The sequence below is a fragment of the Sitophilus oryzae genome, unplaced genomic scaffold, assembly GCF_002938485.1.
Source record: "Sitophilus oryzae breed Bouriz unplaced genomic scaffold, Soryzae_2.0 scaffold_857_pilon_pilon, whole genome shotgun sequence".
Lineage (NCBI taxonomy): Eukaryota > Metazoa > Arthropoda > Insecta > Coleoptera > Curculionidae > Sitophilus > Sitophilus oryzae.
The window spans coordinates 2,826,335-2,843,489 of record NW_022147480.1 but is presented as its reverse complement, the minus strand read 5'-3'; the positions used below and the strand labels follow the sequence as shown (position 1 = coordinate 2,843,489).

The 17,155-nt window shown below is 35.0% G+C and overlaps 2 protein-coding genes across 3 annotated transcripts in view; one reads left to right on the top strand and one right to left on the bottom strand.

Annotated features, from left to right (window-relative positions):
* Positions 1 to 22: 22 nt before the first annotated feature.
* On the top strand, positions 23 to 1,709 carry LOC115889905 (prostaglandin E synthase 2). The gene is made up of 5 exons (XM_030909997.1): positions 23 to 416; positions 468 to 677; positions 733 to 932; positions 989 to 1,256; positions 1,315 to 1,709. The coding sequence occupies exons 1-5, from the start codon at positions 114 to 116 to the stop codon at positions 1,513 to 1,515; spliced, it is 1,182 nt and encodes a 393-aa protein (XP_030765857.1). The 5' UTR covers positions 23 to 113; the 3' UTR covers positions 1,516 to 1,709.
* An 847-nt stretch (positions 1,710 to 2,556) lies between these two features.
* Positions 2,557 to 17,155, bottom strand: part of LOC115889919 — a 28,509-nt gene continuing 13,910 nt past the window's right edge. For both annotated transcript variants that reach the window (XM_030910014.1, XM_030910015.1), the window contains exons 3-10: positions 16,235 to 16,754; positions 14,023 to 14,292; positions 13,306 to 13,765; positions 12,969 to 13,149; positions 12,667 to 12,801; positions 5,321 to 5,616; positions 4,916 to 5,135; positions 2,557 to 3,266 (exon numbers count right to left, since the gene is read on the bottom strand). In XM_030910014.1, coding sequence (XP_030765874.1) covers positions 2,886 to 3,266; positions 4,916 to 5,135; positions 5,321 to 5,616; positions 12,667 to 12,801; positions 12,969 to 13,149; positions 13,306 to 13,765; positions 14,023 to 14,292; positions 16,235 to 16,754 — 2,463 coding nt within the window. In that variant the 3' untranslated portion in view covers positions 2,557 to 2,885. The remainder of the gene's footprint in view (positions 3,267 to 4,915; positions 5,136 to 5,320; positions 5,617 to 12,666; positions 12,802 to 12,968; positions 13,150 to 13,305; positions 13,766 to 14,022; positions 14,293 to 16,234; positions 16,755 to 17,155) is intronic.

Sequence of the window (17,155 nt, the reverse complement as noted above, 5' to 3'; positions counted from 1 at the left end):
ATTTTGAAATGAAGAAGCAAAAAATAAAATTTGGCAACAATGCAATATTTTTAGTTAAAGAGATTTTTTGGTTATATGGTCATGGTGTAATTTTTTCGGAAATTTATCGAAATATGAGTGTTTACCGACGAATACTTTTCAAATTTTATGGAAACAGTTCCTTAATTAGTCAAAATACATTTAAAAATATAAATCATCATTTATGTTTGCTGCCCGTACGATCCATCAGCACAAGTTCAAAACCAAGGAGTTTGAAGGGCTTTTTCAAACTAGGATTAACCGGTGTCACGGTAGGTGCTTTAGTAGGAACTGGCTACACCATTCACCATCAAAATAAGCCTAGAGGCCATATAATTAACGAACAAACCTTTATTGAACCTGTCAAAGAGGTACCAAAAGTGGAACCAAGTCGAAAGGTAGTTTACTGTTTTGTTTATAGTTTAGGCGATCTAATTGTGTATTTTTAGGTGATATATCCAAACGATGATAGTGGGTTAAAGTTAACTTTGTATCAATATCAAACATGTCCTTTCTGTTGCAAAGTTAGGGCATTTTTGGATTATTATGGGATATCATATAACGTTGTAGAAGTTGATCCTGTTTTAAGACAGTCAATTAAATGGTCCGAGTATAAAAAGGTGCCTATTTTAATTGCTCAGACTGAGTCAGGATATCAGGTAACAAAGATACTAAATTTAAAAATAATATATTTAGTAAAGGTTTAATTTTTAGCCATTAAATGATAGCACTATGATTATCTCAGCACTGGCATCTTACTTAAAAGATTCTGACAAATCTCTGACAGAAATTGCAAAGTGCTTTCCATTCATATCGTTTTATGATGAGGATGGCTCAAAGAAGAATGAAATTATGAATAAATACTTTTTGATGTTGAGTAATGAACAAATATATCCCGATGAACAAATTTCAAAGTAAGTCTTCAAGCAAATAAAAAAATATAATTATAGTTAGTGTATTTATATTATAGGGATGAAAGAAAATGGAGAAAATGGGTAGATAATGTTTTGGTACATGTGCTGTCTCCAAACGTATACCGGACAATGGACGAATCATTACAGGCGTTTAACTGGTTTTCTGAAGTTGGAGAATGGGATAAAAATTTCCCGGCTTGGGAAAGGAACTTGATTGTTTATGTGGGAAGCTCGGCTATGTATTTAATAGGGAAGAAACTAAAGAAGAAATATAGATTAAAAGACGATGTTAGAGAAAGTTTGTATGATGAATGCTCGAAATGGGTAAGTACTTAAGTACAGAGAAAATTATATATTTTTTTCTATTGCTAATCTATTTTAGACTAAAGAATTACGGAAGAAAGGAACAACATTTCATGGCGGCGATCATCCAAATTTAGCAGATTTGGCGGTATATGGTGTTTTAAATAGTATCGAAGGATGTAGCGCTTTTAGAGATCTATTAAATAGATCTAATATCGGAACTTGGTATTCAGCTATGAAAGATGCGGTGTCCTCACACCGAGGTGCCAAGTATCTTTAAAATAAATCTTTTTGTACAGGTTTTCAAGAAAATGTGATATGTTTTATTCGACTGAATGCTCTGTATTGATGTATTTATTTATAGTGTAAGAAATATTCTTACATTTATCAGAACAAATAAATTTTGCCTTTTTATTGTTTTATGTCAAAGAAATTGTTATTAAAAAAGTTTGTAAATAAAATTTTAGTTATATATTAAACCAGTGTTTATTTTACTTCAGATATAATAATTTATTTTTATCACAACAGTATTTATTAACAAATTATTAATATTATTTACAACCTACAAAATAAATTAGCTTAAATATACTTATATAACATTTTAAATCTATACAGGGTGTTCGAAAAATGCACGGCCAAATTTCAGGAGCCGGTTTCTCATTAAAAAATTTGATAAAAAGATTCTATAAACATGGGTTCTCCTGAAATGCAAAGTTTTAAAGATACAGATTGTTAAAAATTTTAAAAAACATATTTTTTTGTTATTTCAAGAAAATTGACCGCAGAGTACCTATTTAAGATAATTACAAAAAAAAATACTTTTTCTAAAAAGTTTAACATCTTTTATTTTTAAAACCATAGATCATATAAACTTACGTGGATAAATCAACGCCATAAGTTCAGCATTAAAAAATATGTCTCAACATGAAGACATGCCATTTTCAAACCGTCTTTATTGCATTTATGAAACGTTCAATAGGTTTGTCTTTTCCGAGGACCTTACTTTACGCATGCTCATTAAAACAATGACTAGAAACTGTTTGGTGTGTGGAAGTTCTAATATAAAGGTCCCCGAATTATCTTTTCATAGACAAGTAAAGTATTCGGTTGTTCTTTTATTTATATTAAACTACTTACATGCATGCTTTCTGGTTAGATTTCCTAAGAATATTGATATTCGTACGGAGTGGCTAAATGTATTTTTATTTAATTTAATTTTTGTGACAGTAAACATTGAATTTATTCAAATATATACATTTTACAAATTAAATTTTTAAAATTAATGTTCAAATTTGGCGCGTGAACGATAGGTTCTCGAAAAGGATAGATAGAGTAGAAGCACCGCCTGTGCAACAAAAAAAGAAGAAAAATGTAGGTCGTTGATATGTTTGCGACAGTATTTACTTATCCGCGTAAGTATAATATATGATCTAGGTTTAAAACAACGCATTTTTTTTTTGTTGCGTATCTTTTTAATGGGAAATCACCCCCAGAAATTGACTCACCCTGTAAATAAATTAAGAGTATATGCAAGAGTCCCAGTTGTAATAAAATCAGAACAATTTAAATTCTGGCATAATAAATAATTCTTAAAATCTCAAAAAACCGTTGTAGATTTGCAGTTTCTGGACCCTTCTATGAGTACGTCGTTCAGTATCTCTGCGTAACTTGTCTGATCCAGTCCAAATAGTGCGCCACTCTGACGTACACTCCTGGTACTCCGGGCTGACCACACCCAATGCCCCAGCTGACCACGCCTACAATTTGCCAGGTACCTCCCCTCTCGCAGACCATGGGGCCACCTCCGTCACCTTTGCAGGCGTCTTTACCTTCTTCACCGCCTGCGCAGATGAATCCCGGGTGAAGTTTGAACTCGTAGCCTAGCCTGGTGCTTTGGAGCTGTCGCTGGCACTGGCCGAAGTTCACGATCGGTACGTCCACTTCCTTGAGGATGTTCTGATACTTGCCAAAGTCGCCGAAGGCGTCTTTGCCCCAACCGGTGGTCCAGCATCTGGATCCGGTGTAGTCGTCCTGGAATAGATGCATAAATAAGTACTAAATACAACTACAAAGTAACTTTTATAGATACCACACCTTATGGGAATATTTGTATTTCAAGAAAAGGTGCGTTCTTAAGAGTCTATTACGCATTACGCTGTACTGTTCGGGTCGCGCCCAGGGGTCGGGTAAAGCGGGTGTGTGGCCGAAGGAAATATATATTATATTTCAGAAATCTGCCTAAGGCTTACCTAGCCCGATCCTGGTCGTGTGAACTCACATCCAAAATTCACAATTTCCAAACACACGTGCTTTGATTAAGGCTTGATTATGTATGTATGTATGTAATTGTCTTTATTTCCCACAAAAATAAATACAAGAGAAGTAATGATATAATTATGGTTTGCAGAGCTCCAGCATTTGTCATGTTACAAAACCGTATAAATTATACAGGGTGTCCCAGAAATAAGTGCAAGTCTTTAAACTGGTAGTATAGTTCAACCCCAGAAAGACGCATATGAGTTTTTTTTCGCTAAAAAAAGTTTTGAAAATTCGGAATTTTTTAAAAAAAATTAAGTTAAAAAACATAATTTCCTGATAATATGGCAACATAGGTAGTAGACTAAATTTACAAGAAAGAAAATCCAGAAAATATCCAGTGGTTCTCAAAATTTTAGCAAAAAATATTTTTTTTTGGAAATTTTCAAACTAAAATAACTCCGTTATTTTGTACTTATTTGAAAAACGATAAAGAGAAAATATGTTTCTTTTATCAAGATCTCCCACCCCTTAAAATACTTGCACTTATTTCTGGGACACCCTGTATATTACTGCAATCACAAAACTTCAATCTATTTCCGTATTGTAATGGAATTTTAAATTATGTCTTTATTTTCGAGAAAATTTAGTCCAAACATAAGGAATATTTTGTTCATGTTTGACCATCAAAATCTTAAAAATAAAGAAGTTCTCTAAAAATGTGTTACAATAGTAGTAGTAGAGATATAATCTATGAATTTTACGGAATTTTAAATTATGTGTTTATTTTCGAGAAAATTTAGTCCAAACATAAGGAATATTTTGTTCATGTTTGACCATCAAAATCTTAAAAATAAAGAAGTTGTCTAAAAATGTGTTACAATAGCAGAAGTAGATAGTATAATCCTTTATCTTTAATTTTCTTCTTCATTTGTTAAAAATACCTAGCCAGGTTTACATAAAACGTTAAATGCCTAAAGCTTATTTTGCTACTTTTTCGGACTAGTGAAATATTAAGGGCAAAAATAGATGGCGATACCTTCGCATTAAGGGCATTTTATGAAATGCCAGAGATATAGAGATGTAGAGGACAACAGATATAGAGGTAGAGAGAATGAGCATGAACGGAAATTCTAAGACGGCCAAGAGAAAACGCTAGAAATTATTTTCAAGTTCGAAAAATGCCCGCACCTGCGATGGCCAATAAGAAAACGAGATCTTTCTCAAAAATATACAAGTGAATAGGTATATTTAATATTGCTAGTGTAATCAATAGCCTTGCGTAAACATCCTCTGATGCGTGTCAAATACTCGTCAGCGAGTAATGGCAGTATGTATGTAATATGTATGTTTGGACAGATCTTTAAACTCTGTGGCCACTGTTGTAATGTTGGTTGCATAACTAATAATCTTTACACACTTACTTGTGGATGTGGCAGGCATGCCGGTGAAATATGAGGATGTTTGGTCCAGTCTACTGGCGTGTTCATCCTGAGAATAGCGATATCGTTGTAGAGAGTTCCAGCGTAGAATTCTGGATGAACTGTCAACGCCGCAATGTCACGTTCAATGTAGGGGTAGAACTCTACGTCATGGTTGACATCCCATTCGCCAAGACGTACTCTCAAGTCAAAGTTTGTGTATCTAAAATAAAAAAGACACTATAGAAAAGTTTTTTTATTATAGGAGCTACAGATGCCCGATGCAGTATTGCCGGACCGTGTATACCTATTTTGCAATTCAAAAAATAATACAATTTTGGTTCACAGAAACAAGAATAGAGTCCATATTGTTTAAATTGGTATCACTTAAATGTTTGACACACTTACTGTTTGACACAATGTGCTGCAGTAATAATGTGCAACGGGTCGATCAGGGTACCACCGCATACGTAAACACTTTCTTTGGGGTCTTTTTTCAAGATGGCCACCTGCCATGGGTACTCGCCGAATTCAGAGTCTCCGTCCACGTACACTGGGTTCTTGATACGACCATTAATGCCCTGGGAATGCCTGGTACCGCACTGGTTCCTGTTGGCTGTTGGTGCGGACGGTCTGTAAGCCTGTCTACGACAGCACACGTGCCTTGGTCCGCAGGTTTGTGGCCTACCGTAGTAGGCTTGACGCTGAAAGAACAAATTTTTATAGAAGTGTCTAGCTTTACGGTCACTAACAAAATATCATGTATTTAATCAACATTAGATAAAGTGATTTCGGACAAAACGGTTGTTAAAAAACTTTATACTTCTATGCGGACCGTTACGTTTAAAATTACCCTAGAAATGATCAGCTGATTAATTCTACCCACCTCGTTAGGAGGGTTAGTAGGATCACAACATTTGGCAAAAATCGAGTTATTCGGATCACTTTCCGAACGCATTGACTCGTTTTGAGATCACTTTTCGAACGTCTGGATTAGTAATCCTCTTAATCCGATCAATCGGATCACAGTTTCCGAAAACCCCTAAAATAAAAAGCGGCATACAGTGTTGCCGGTTTTTACGTGTGTAGGGAAATGTGTGTTGAAAAAAATAAACTATTTTAAAGACTTTCATGTATACTACTGAAACGAAGATAATATATTCTAAGTTAAAGATAATTTATTACAGCTGTAGTAAAATGACTAATTGTGAAAAATAAAGTTCCAACCCTAGATGCAACATTATTATAAATGCCTACTTGTGCTGTTTGAAATTTTGAAGCAAAATCCGGCAATACTGCAAAGAAGAAATGTATCAACCCAACTTTTTTCTCTTTTTAATTCATTTGATTTTTCATTAAGTTGTCTCCATCACTGTCTTACACGTTAAAATCCAGACCATGCACTTTGGATATCCAGAATTGTATATATTACAGTAATAGACAGAAATAAAATAAAAAAACAATTAGGAACCGGTAAAATCCTACATTCACTGATTTGATGACACTACACCAGTGGAAATTCATGAAAGTTCAATTCGGAACCAATTTTTGCTGGTGAATGTTAGCATTCACTGGAGATTACTAGTGAATACTAGCTTTCATTTTACTTTGCTTTGCTTTTTAACTATTTTCGATATTTTAAAACCAAGATATCCTAAGCAATAATTATATTCGTAATTAAATAAAATAACATAGAAAATCACGAATTAAAAGGTTGAGACAAACACAATTATTACAACTCAACGTGCATTTTTGCATTCTGTAGCGGCTAGATCCTTTTTGAAGTAAAGTATAAAAACCAATCTTTTAATTTTGGTGTTTCTATTTTGTTATTGTTTTCTTATAACTTTAAGACGAGTGAATCTGCATAAATATGGATGAGATAAAATGTTAATTTCCCAGCCGTCTTTGACGCCGTTTTTTTCGAACGTTTGGTATTTAGGATTACCTTTTCATTTGTACTTCTACCTTCAGTAGTTTCATTTGTATCGTTTTTGTCCGTAACGTCTCGTCTTCTTCTGCTCGTTGGGAATTTTATTTGGTTCGCCTCTCCCCCAAAATTCAGGCTTTTACCCCCACGGTACTCATGCCTCCTTTGTTCATCCACCCCGTTATAATCTATGGCATTCGTATCCGAAGAATCAAAAGCGATTTTGTTCCCATACGAATCCTCCCCACTATTGTATTTTTGCCGGTACTGGTCAAACAAACTCGTTCCAAGAGAGTACGATACGTTATTTATAGCTCTCCCCGAAAAAGAGTCGTGAAAACCTCCCCCGTAATTCAAGGGATTATCGTAGAACCCCCCGAATTTCTCCGGGAAGAAATCTGGAGATGGAGGTGCAACAGGACTTTCAGGAAAATGTTCTGGAGGTCCATAAAACGTTGGATGCTCGGGGTGATGCTCGAAATGAGGCTTATCGTAGATTTCAGGCTCGTGAGGAAAGTAGTGAGGTGCGTGATGAAAATCTGGAGGACCTCCGTGATGGAACTCATCAGGGTGCTCTCTGTAAGGTCCCTCGTAACCTATGCTCGGATGAGGAGGCACGTGATGGTATGAAAAATGAGGAGGATACCCTTTATGCACGTGGAAGTGTTTGTGCTTATTCAAAACAACTCCTTTTTTATAAGAAATGAGATCTTCGAATTTGTGCACCAAATAACTGTTTGGAGTGACGTGTAAATTGACAAATGGTTTTATTTCTTTGTTACCGTAGTCATCTTTGGAAAACTGGACTGAAATAAGGGGATTGACTGAAACCAAACCCAAGTTAATGCCGGTATGGTCGACGGTGCCGTGGTGGGGGTAAATGCCTTGGGGGGAAAAGGGGTACCCACCGCCGCCTTGATTTGGCAGGCCGAAGGATAGACCGAAGGTCGGTTTAAGCTTCTTCATAAACTGGTCGTATTGGCCTTGAAATTGGCGCTGCAACAAGACAGCCCGTTTTAGTCCCGTGTCCTGTTGTTAATAATCGTTTTGTTCGAGGTTATAGTTCCGAACCAATTAAAAAAGTCATACGAAATTGAAATTGGGTATATATCTGTATAGTTCAATTTAATTAAGCAGTTGTATCATGTGATCGAAAATAAAACGACGTCAAAGACGGCTGGCGAATGAAGATGGTAGTTTCGGCGAGGTCAATCTCTAGGCGTCATTTAGTAAAAATTGACATGTTGACTTTTCGAAAATTAACAGTAATTATGGAGAGGTTAAAAAAGAATAGGGCGTGTTTCCAGAAAATCCACAAAAATCGATTTCTAAAAAAAATCCCGAATTTTAAACTATACCATTAAAAATATTTTTTAATGGTGTGAAAATAAAATACAACCTTCTTAATGCCAACTGGTAGCTGGTAGTAAGCGCCATTAAAAAAAATAAAGAGGAGTACGGACCAAGTAAATGACATCTAGGGCTTGACCGCGCCAAAATTACCATTAATTGTCATTCCCCAGCCGTATTTGACGCTTTTTTTTCGATCGTATTAATTTTTAAAGTAACAAATATTCGCAAATATTTTAGTATAGAAGTAGGTATCATCTATCATCAAAACAACCAGGTATTTGGATAGTTTGAAAGTGATAAACTAACCAAATGAAATCTTACAATGAGAGCATACCTGAGAGTGACAGTTACTATGTCATTTTAATTCATAGGCAAATTGTATTTTCTGTCATTTTTGAATGTTGTCTGTCGAAATTTTCCCTGATTCTTTGGACAGACTTTAAATATTTTAACAATAACACGTACGGGTTGTTTCTTAAAAAGGGTTCACCCCTATAACTTTTTTATTTTTTTAGATAAAAAAAAACGAGATTTGGTGTGATAGTATATGACCTAAATTAGGATTGATTGTGTAAAACTTGGAAAATAAGTTCGTCATAATAATGCTTTTAATAATTCACTATTCTAATAAACAATATGCATTCCTTCGGAAACTCTCTATTTATTTATTGGTAATGCTAAAACACTCTATTTGAAAGTCGATTAGAGAAAACAGTATGATTCATTGGCAAGCGATGTAAATATTTGTGATCAGGTAAAATTGTGATGTAAGAGGAGGCATAGCTCGGCAGGCGGCAGGTTAGTCAGTTGTTGATAGGCCGGCCGGCTGTGTAGTGTTGTGTTTTGTCACAGAGCTGACATTTGGAAGTAGCGAGTCTTTTGACTATGGGAGTTAAAAACCTCTTGTGACGTCGTTCCTTCGAGGATGGTCTTGAGAGTTTGAGGTCTCTTGCTTCTCGATTGACACCGCTAAGGTATATTGTGTGAGGACCCCAATTAGCCCCATCGATTGGGATGCGAATCTGTTTAGCGGCAGATTTGCGTCCGGGGAAGCCCCTATACTATTTCAGGTGACACTAGCTAGTTGTTGAAGATTATTAACCAATAGATCCGAGTAATATTTGAATTAGATGGAAGATATGGAATGTGATATATTGAATAGAATATCAGTGATGTCAGTGGCTAGGGGGCGGAGAGTCTTACTATTTAACTATCAATTTTATCCAGATCAGTAAATGTTTGTTTTGTTATTTTCATGTACAATGAGAGAGTGCTTGCCAATGACCAACTAAATGGATATTTGAGGTGAATTTGCATTGTGAGACCCGGTTGAGTAAGCCCCAAAAATAACGATTTTACAATTGACGTATTCAACTGTTTTCGGACACTTCCTGTTCTACCGGAAATGACTACAAACTACAACTTTTCATTTTTAAATGATACCCTCTGTTTTTTTTACTTTATTCGATAGAAAATGACACTCTGAATAGAATGACATATTATTGTGTCAACTTTTGACATTCTCGCTTAAAAATAAATCGTATTTGAAAATTTCAATCTAGAGTGCCATGGTTGTGTTAAAACACTAATTTTTAACCAAGGAGCCTTGGAAAAATAGATTTGATCATCTAATGTTTTTGCTGTCTTATCCTGGCCAGTTAAAAGATGCCCAAATCGTATTTTTTACGAATAATTTTTTACCACGTCAAATTGTCGTTATGAACCGCATGTTACAATTTCAAATAAACCATATGCCAAAATGTCAAAAGTTGACATATTATGATAGTGAAACAGGAAGTGACCGAAAACAATTGAATACGACAATCAACCCTGATTTATGTCATATACTAAAAATCTCGTTTTTTATCTGAAAAAAAAGGTGAAGGGGTGAACCACTTTTGAGAAACACCCGGTATTTTTTTCATCTGTTTTCTTCAGTATGGTTTGTCATTTCTATTGTCTGTCTTTTGGCTATCCTCTTTTTTCGAAATCTTTCCTGACTCGTTGGACAGATTATACATTAAAAAAGACTGTATTTTGATGACTTGATATACCACCTACTACCGTATACTCGAAAAAAAAAAGCGGTGTCCAATTGGCTGGAAAATGTCGATCGATGACAGATCCCATATAAATCTATACTTATGTATAAAATCCTTAAGTGACTGACATACTGATTAATCACGATCCTGCTCAAACCACTCAACGTAAGAAGCTCAATTTTGGCATACAGGTTGATTTTATGGTGTAGAAGTTCGATAAGAAGGAATTTTTCGAAATTCCAGTTCCAAGAGGGTGAAACCACCCCTCAAGTATTACAATATTTTTTATTTAAAAAACGGTTAAGTTTCCGAAAAAACGCTTAAACACGTATATTTTATTTTGTTTTTTACATATTCTAAGATTTTTTAAAAATGTATATAGGGTGTTTCGAAAAATCTGGTCATTGATTAATCACGATCCTGCTTAAAGCGCTTGACGTAGAAAGCTGATTTTTGGAAAACAGATTGACTTAAGGGTGTAGAGATTCGATAAGAAGGGATTTTTCGAAACTCGAATTCTAAGGGGGTGAAACTATCCCTCAAATAATAAAATATTTTTTATTTAAAAACCGGAGAGTTTTTCGGAAAAACTCTTAAACACGTATATTTTATTTTGTTGTTTTACATATTTTAAGATTCTTTATAAATTTATACAGGGTGTTTCATAAAATATGACCATTGAGTAATCACGATTCTGCTTAAACTGCTTGACGTTTAAAGCTGATTTTTGGCAAACGGATTGACTGTGGGGTGTAGAGGTTCGATAAGGAGGGGTTTCTAGAATCTCAAATTCCAAGAGGGTGAAAACGCCCCTCAAATATTACAATATTTGTTATTTAAAAAACGGTTAGTCTTTCGGGAAAACGCTTGGACAACCATAATTTATTTGTTTTTTTTACATATTTTGAAATTTTTTAAAAAATCATACAGGGTGTTTTAAAAAGTTGGGTAATTTCTAAACCACGATTCTGCTTAAACTGCTTGACGTAAAAAGCTTATTTTTGGCAAACGGATTTTTCGAAAGTCAAATTCCAACGAGATGAAACTACCCCTCAAATATTACCAAGTTATATAATAATATCGCCATATTGTTTTTTCTCATGCTGACATAAATGTGAGAAAATTTTATCCAGTTTGTATGTTAATGGAAATCCTTGCTTTGCTTTATCATCACCATTACAAATGATTAATTCGACGCGAACGAAGTCGCTGGTACACGCTAGTTTATATATAAAATGGCAGCGAACATCATTTCGTAGCTATCGTTGACGTCGTTTTTTTTTCGATTATACGGTGGTATTTCATTTAAAAGCATTAAATTTAAAACACCTACAGACAATTTGATTTTGCTGAATTATCAAATGGTTCATTATCAAAGATTTCTGATTTAAATTAATTCTGAACTGGTTCGGAACGAGTTCTTAAACAAAACTAGTTACTTTCTGATACCAAACTTTTTTGTTAAAACTCATCTTAGTTAATAGAAATTTGGAAGACTAGTTTTTTGTTAAGGGACTAGGGACTGTATCCTTTAATTCCTGGAAGTTTTTGGGTTAATTGTCAATTATATAGGAGGCGGTGGGTAATTATAAACTTTCCCATTAGTTATTGCAGTGTTTACAAGTCAATAACGAATTTCTGTACATAATGAAGCTACTGAAGTTTGTTCGTAAGCATTTTACTGTCGCACAAAATGAATATTTTGAATAGGTACGTACAATCTTTTGAAGTAAAGAGCTTGATTGGATCAAAATAACGTAATTTTTAATATAAGTAGAAGTATCATTTCAGTTCTAGCCACTGAATAAAAAAACTAAGGAGGGAGTCTAATATTATTGTTTATAAATATACAGGGTGGTACCTCTCATACGACGTAAAAGCTCCAAGGAGAACATGTTTAACATTTTTAAAAAATGAACAACAGTTTTTGAATTTTAATAAAAGCTACCTAAATTGGAATTTACCCGGTATAGTCTAATATGTAGTTAAAATAACTATTGTACTTTAAATTAAGTTAAAACTTGACCTAAAAAGTTATACGGGGTGAGGCAAAATTAATATTGAACATTGGTCACCTTTAAAGGTAACCTACTCTTTTATTTTAAACGAACCACCCAGTATATTATTAAGATATTCAATGGGGAATTCATGTCTCTCTGAAATAATATTACGGTTGCCAACATAGTTGTCAAATTAGTTCAACTTTAACAACTAGTAACGTTAAAACTATAAAAGTAGAGTTTAAAAAAATTCAAACAACATTAATTTATCAGACTAGACATATTAACTGTTTGTCCGAGTTACTTTTATCCATATTTGATGTTATATTATCTCTGTAGTTACTTATTAGTCCAATTAGTTTTAGTTAATTGTTTTAGTGTATTATTTTTGATTTGTGAAGTGAGGTGTAATATAGTTATGGTACTTACCCCTTCGATATTGTGATCTTTTTCTTCTTTTTCTTCTGTATTTTTTTCTAATGGTGCTTCTCTTTTGGATATCTTCTTTTCTTCTTCACTAGTATCTTCAGTGGCATTGCTAGTAGCTTCTTTGGGTACTCTTATCTAGAACACAGAAGTTTTATGGTATAGAAAGAATATATTTTATAGCTATTATGTTATCATTTTAATTTACAACTAAATTGAATTTTCTGTCATTTTTTGGATGTCCACTGTCGAAATCTTTCCCGACTCGTTGGACACAACTTATTTTATCTTTATGAAACACTTACAACAGTCATGTTGCCATTTCCATCAGTGATAACTCTGGTTTCTTCGTTATCCGCCACAGCTTCGATGTCAGTCTTGAGGTTTCTAGGATCCAGAGCCAGGAACAAGTCGTCTTTTCTACCGATGACGTCATGGGTGGGACACTGGTCGTACGGTACGCAGACGCAATCGTAGTTTTCAGCTCTGCAAATGAAATTTCAATTAACTAAAAAACTAATGCTAAAAATACTTTGTAATTGTGATATAAGAATAACCGTTGACGGTAAATTATAAAATTACACCGTGTGATTTAAAACTGGTTAAATTTATGAATAAAACAATAATATTTTGCTACTGTACCTGGCTGATTCGACACCCAAATATTTATCTGCATAATTCGACTGTAGATAGTTGCTGTTTCCCGAGTTCACGTTCAGTTCTTTCTTGTAAAGTCCGTTATCGTAGTAGTTCGACCCTGTTCCAAAGGAGGAAGAAGATCCAAATGAACCCAGACCTCCGGAAGATCCAAAAGAGGGTCCAGAACCGTAATTTTCGGTAATGGGCTTGACAGCACTGCTGAAACCTGACGAGGATCCGTAATTTGCCAAAGTTTGTCCTCCGTACGATGCTGAGCTAAGTCCACCGATAGTTGGACCGAAACTGGATCCACTGGATCCCAGTGGAAGACTGCCTGTTCCAGTTGGAATGAACCCGTTGGTGTTCAAGGCGGATGAGCTTGACGAGAAGGCGCTTGCTTGGTTGAGAGAGTTCAGTGATGTTGAAACGGCGGCTGCTGCTACAGGAATCGGGTTAACTACAACTGCAAGTCAAGAAGAATATTTGCTGATCATCAATAGTGAAAAAAAGTGATAGATTCTTCCAGAGCTGCAAGCTCACAGAAAACTTAAGTCTGTTTTTGATTTAAGGGTGTATTAAGCTTAAATCATTTGAACTTTATGTTGAATTTGACTTATGACTTAAAAAGCAACACAGAAAGTTGCAAAGCACTTAAATAATTCCACTCATATGTAGAGTGGACCCTAGACTATAAATTATTGTGATATTTTGTCTAATTACCAGTAGGAGCTTTGTTGAGTCCGTCGGCGTTGTGATGATAGTGATGATGCACGTGCTCAACCTGACCCTTGTTGCCAGAGTTGGCCAGACCTCCTTGAGCATTAACGGTAATTTCAACTCTTTTATCTTTGTGCGAGCTAGCACTGGCATGTGCTATTGAGTCAAACTGGTACGGTGCACCTGATAGAGAACCGGTACTTCCTGGTTTGTTGAAGTAGTCCAAACTGGGAGGCTTGTCCAAAAATTCACCTTCTGCAAGAATTTCTCCATCTGAAATAATAATAATACTATCTATACCAAATAAACTTTTAGTTACACGCCTATGAGGTTTTTTCGCGAACAATTTTTTTTGAAAATTCCACACCTGTAATTTTTAACCAATCAAAACGTGTTTTTTTGACAAATCACCATGGCAACGGATAAATTTTAGTAAATTTTTTTTTCTTGTGGGCACCCAACAGCGGATTATACTGGAAATTTTTTGACGTTTATAATGACAGAATATCTTTTTGAGAGTTTGGTTTTTATTTCTTTACATGATAATGTTGATACATTTCAATTACAAAGCTGAGATGAAAGTTTGTAAGCTACTTCCATACGCTTGACTTCGATTTCCTAGTATTCGCGGGTGTCAACTGCTTAATCTCCCGGCGAATATTTTCTTTGCTTTCATGACCGAAGCGAAACATTTTTTTTAAGCCGTGCCGCTTGACAGCTTCAAAATTGAAAATAGTTTTTAGGTTTGGGTGTCACTTAGTTGTCATAGTAACTAAATAATCAATTCGACCAAAAATCAAAAAATACTTTTTAATTATTTGATTTTCAAACACAATTTGGTGTGGAATTTTCTTACCACACGAGGTCAAATTAAATCCCGACATTTTTTCTCGCTCATGAATATTTTTAGAAAATTATAATATAATTTTCAAAATATTCATGAGCTCGAAAACATTTCCGGAAATAATTTGACCTCTAGTGGTATTACTAGTACAAATTCGATATTTTTTGAAAATTTTTTTGGAATTTTTTTTTAGTTTTTAGTTAAAAATCATAATTTCTTGATAATATGGCAACATAGGTATTAGATTAAATTTACAAGAAAGAAAATCCAGAAAAGATCCAGTGGTTCTCAAAATTTTAGCAAAAAATCGTTTTTTTTTGTAAATTTTCAAAGTAAAATAATTTCGTTGTTTTGGACCTATTTGAAAAACGATAAAGAGAAAATATGTTTCTTTTATCGAGATCCTCCACCCTTTCAAATAATTGCACTTATTTCTAGGACACCCTGTAGGTCCGAACTCTATTCCGGAAACTTTGGCAGCATATTTTGCAGATAAAAATAAAAAAAAAAAATCTTATAAATGTATGTCCTAAAATGCTTAGTTTCGGAAATACAGGGTGTATAAGTTTCATTTTTATTTCGATTTTTTTCAAATTATTTCTGAAGTAACGTTAATATTTGGATGAAAATGGAGGTCTGGGAGTTTGGATTGGTTTGGTTCAATTTCCTCGACATGAGAAATTTGATTCATCGCATGTTCTTCGCATGTCAATATGACTCCTACTTGTAGAGGGCGCCACATACTTAACTTTTTCACTGGTTTGAAGAGTAATAACTTCTCGTCCGTACCTGTATAAAACTACTTAGTGAAAAAATATACATTTCCGTGATTTTTTACGTAAAAAATGTTTAAATAGAAAAGCAAAATAAAGTAAAAATAAAACTTTTTCATAAAAATGAAACTTCTACACCCTGTATCTCCGAAACTAAGCATTTTAGGGCATATATTTATACAAACTTTTTTACTTATTTTGATCTGCAGAATATGTTGGAGAAGTTTCCGAAATACAGTTCGGACCACCCTGTATAATGTAAATTTCCCGCTGGCGATTTAGGCAGTAGCTCTGTTGTAAAAAATGCCTAGTTGCCATATTTATTTACTGATATTTTGATTAGCTTTGGCAGTTAAGTTTTGTATTACGAGTTTTTGGTTGAAGTGAATTGTGTTGTGATATTTTAGCTTAAAATGTTGTATTGGCAGACCTTGCAGTCGAAAATTGTTCTTTTTAGAACATCTTGTAATGCGAAGTGTACAAGATACCGAAGCAGCTTAACAGCCGTTGCAAAAAACGAGATTAACTGAATAACTTATTAGATTTAATAAAATTCATTTTTTTATTACTTCTAATCAATTATTTGATGTTTCCTTACCCGCTAAAAATGGAGGTTTATTCACAGGACCTCCAATGCCACCATAGTATGGAGGTTTGCTGCCTCCCAAATTGTTAACACCAGGTACAGGTCCATAACCTCTTCTAGGAGGTTTATTCACCGAAAATCCAGGAGGGGGGTACTTGCCTCCAGGGTACTGTCCCAAACCTTGTGGCGGAGGACCAAATTTCGTACCATGAGGAATACCAACTGGTTTAGGTGGACCATACCCTCCTTTGACACCCTTGACTGGAATGGTGGGGATAGGACGACCTACAGGGTTGATGGCGACTGGCTGGGCGTAGATGAGTTCTTCCGGCGTGATGTAGGGTCTTTTACCTTCGATTTCCTCGTCGCATTGCACGAGGCCCAGGTAACATAACCTGTCTTTGATGATGTTCCTGGCTTCGCCTTCATCACCTTTTTGGAGCACTTCCTGGACGTTTGGGTCGCTGTAGACCTCGTCGTAGCCTTGGAGGGCTCGACCTTGTCTAGTGGACACTAGAATGTCCTCGATAACCTATAATAATATACAGAGTGATTAATAAGCTTCGAAAAAAATGTTCTGCTGTGCAAGCTTACACATGCTTGCTAAGTTTCAAACTTTAAGCCCACGGTCACACAGAAAGCGTTTTTAGCGTTTTGCGTTTTTTGCGTTTTTAGCGCTTGCTTTTTGCGATTTTACCGTTTTAAGCGCTTTTTTCAATTTGTGTCTATTAAAAACACGCAAAAGACGCGGCAGGTCTGCAGTTTCTATCAAGATGTCAATTAGTAACGTCTCAAGCTCGTGGATTCCGGGCCCGTCCAACAATCAATCCTGTGAGAAAGGGATACGCGAGATCGGCGCCGTTAGCGTTGAAGAGACGAAGATAAAAGATGCTGGGATTGAATTGTGGACGGGCCGGGTCATATATTCGGAGA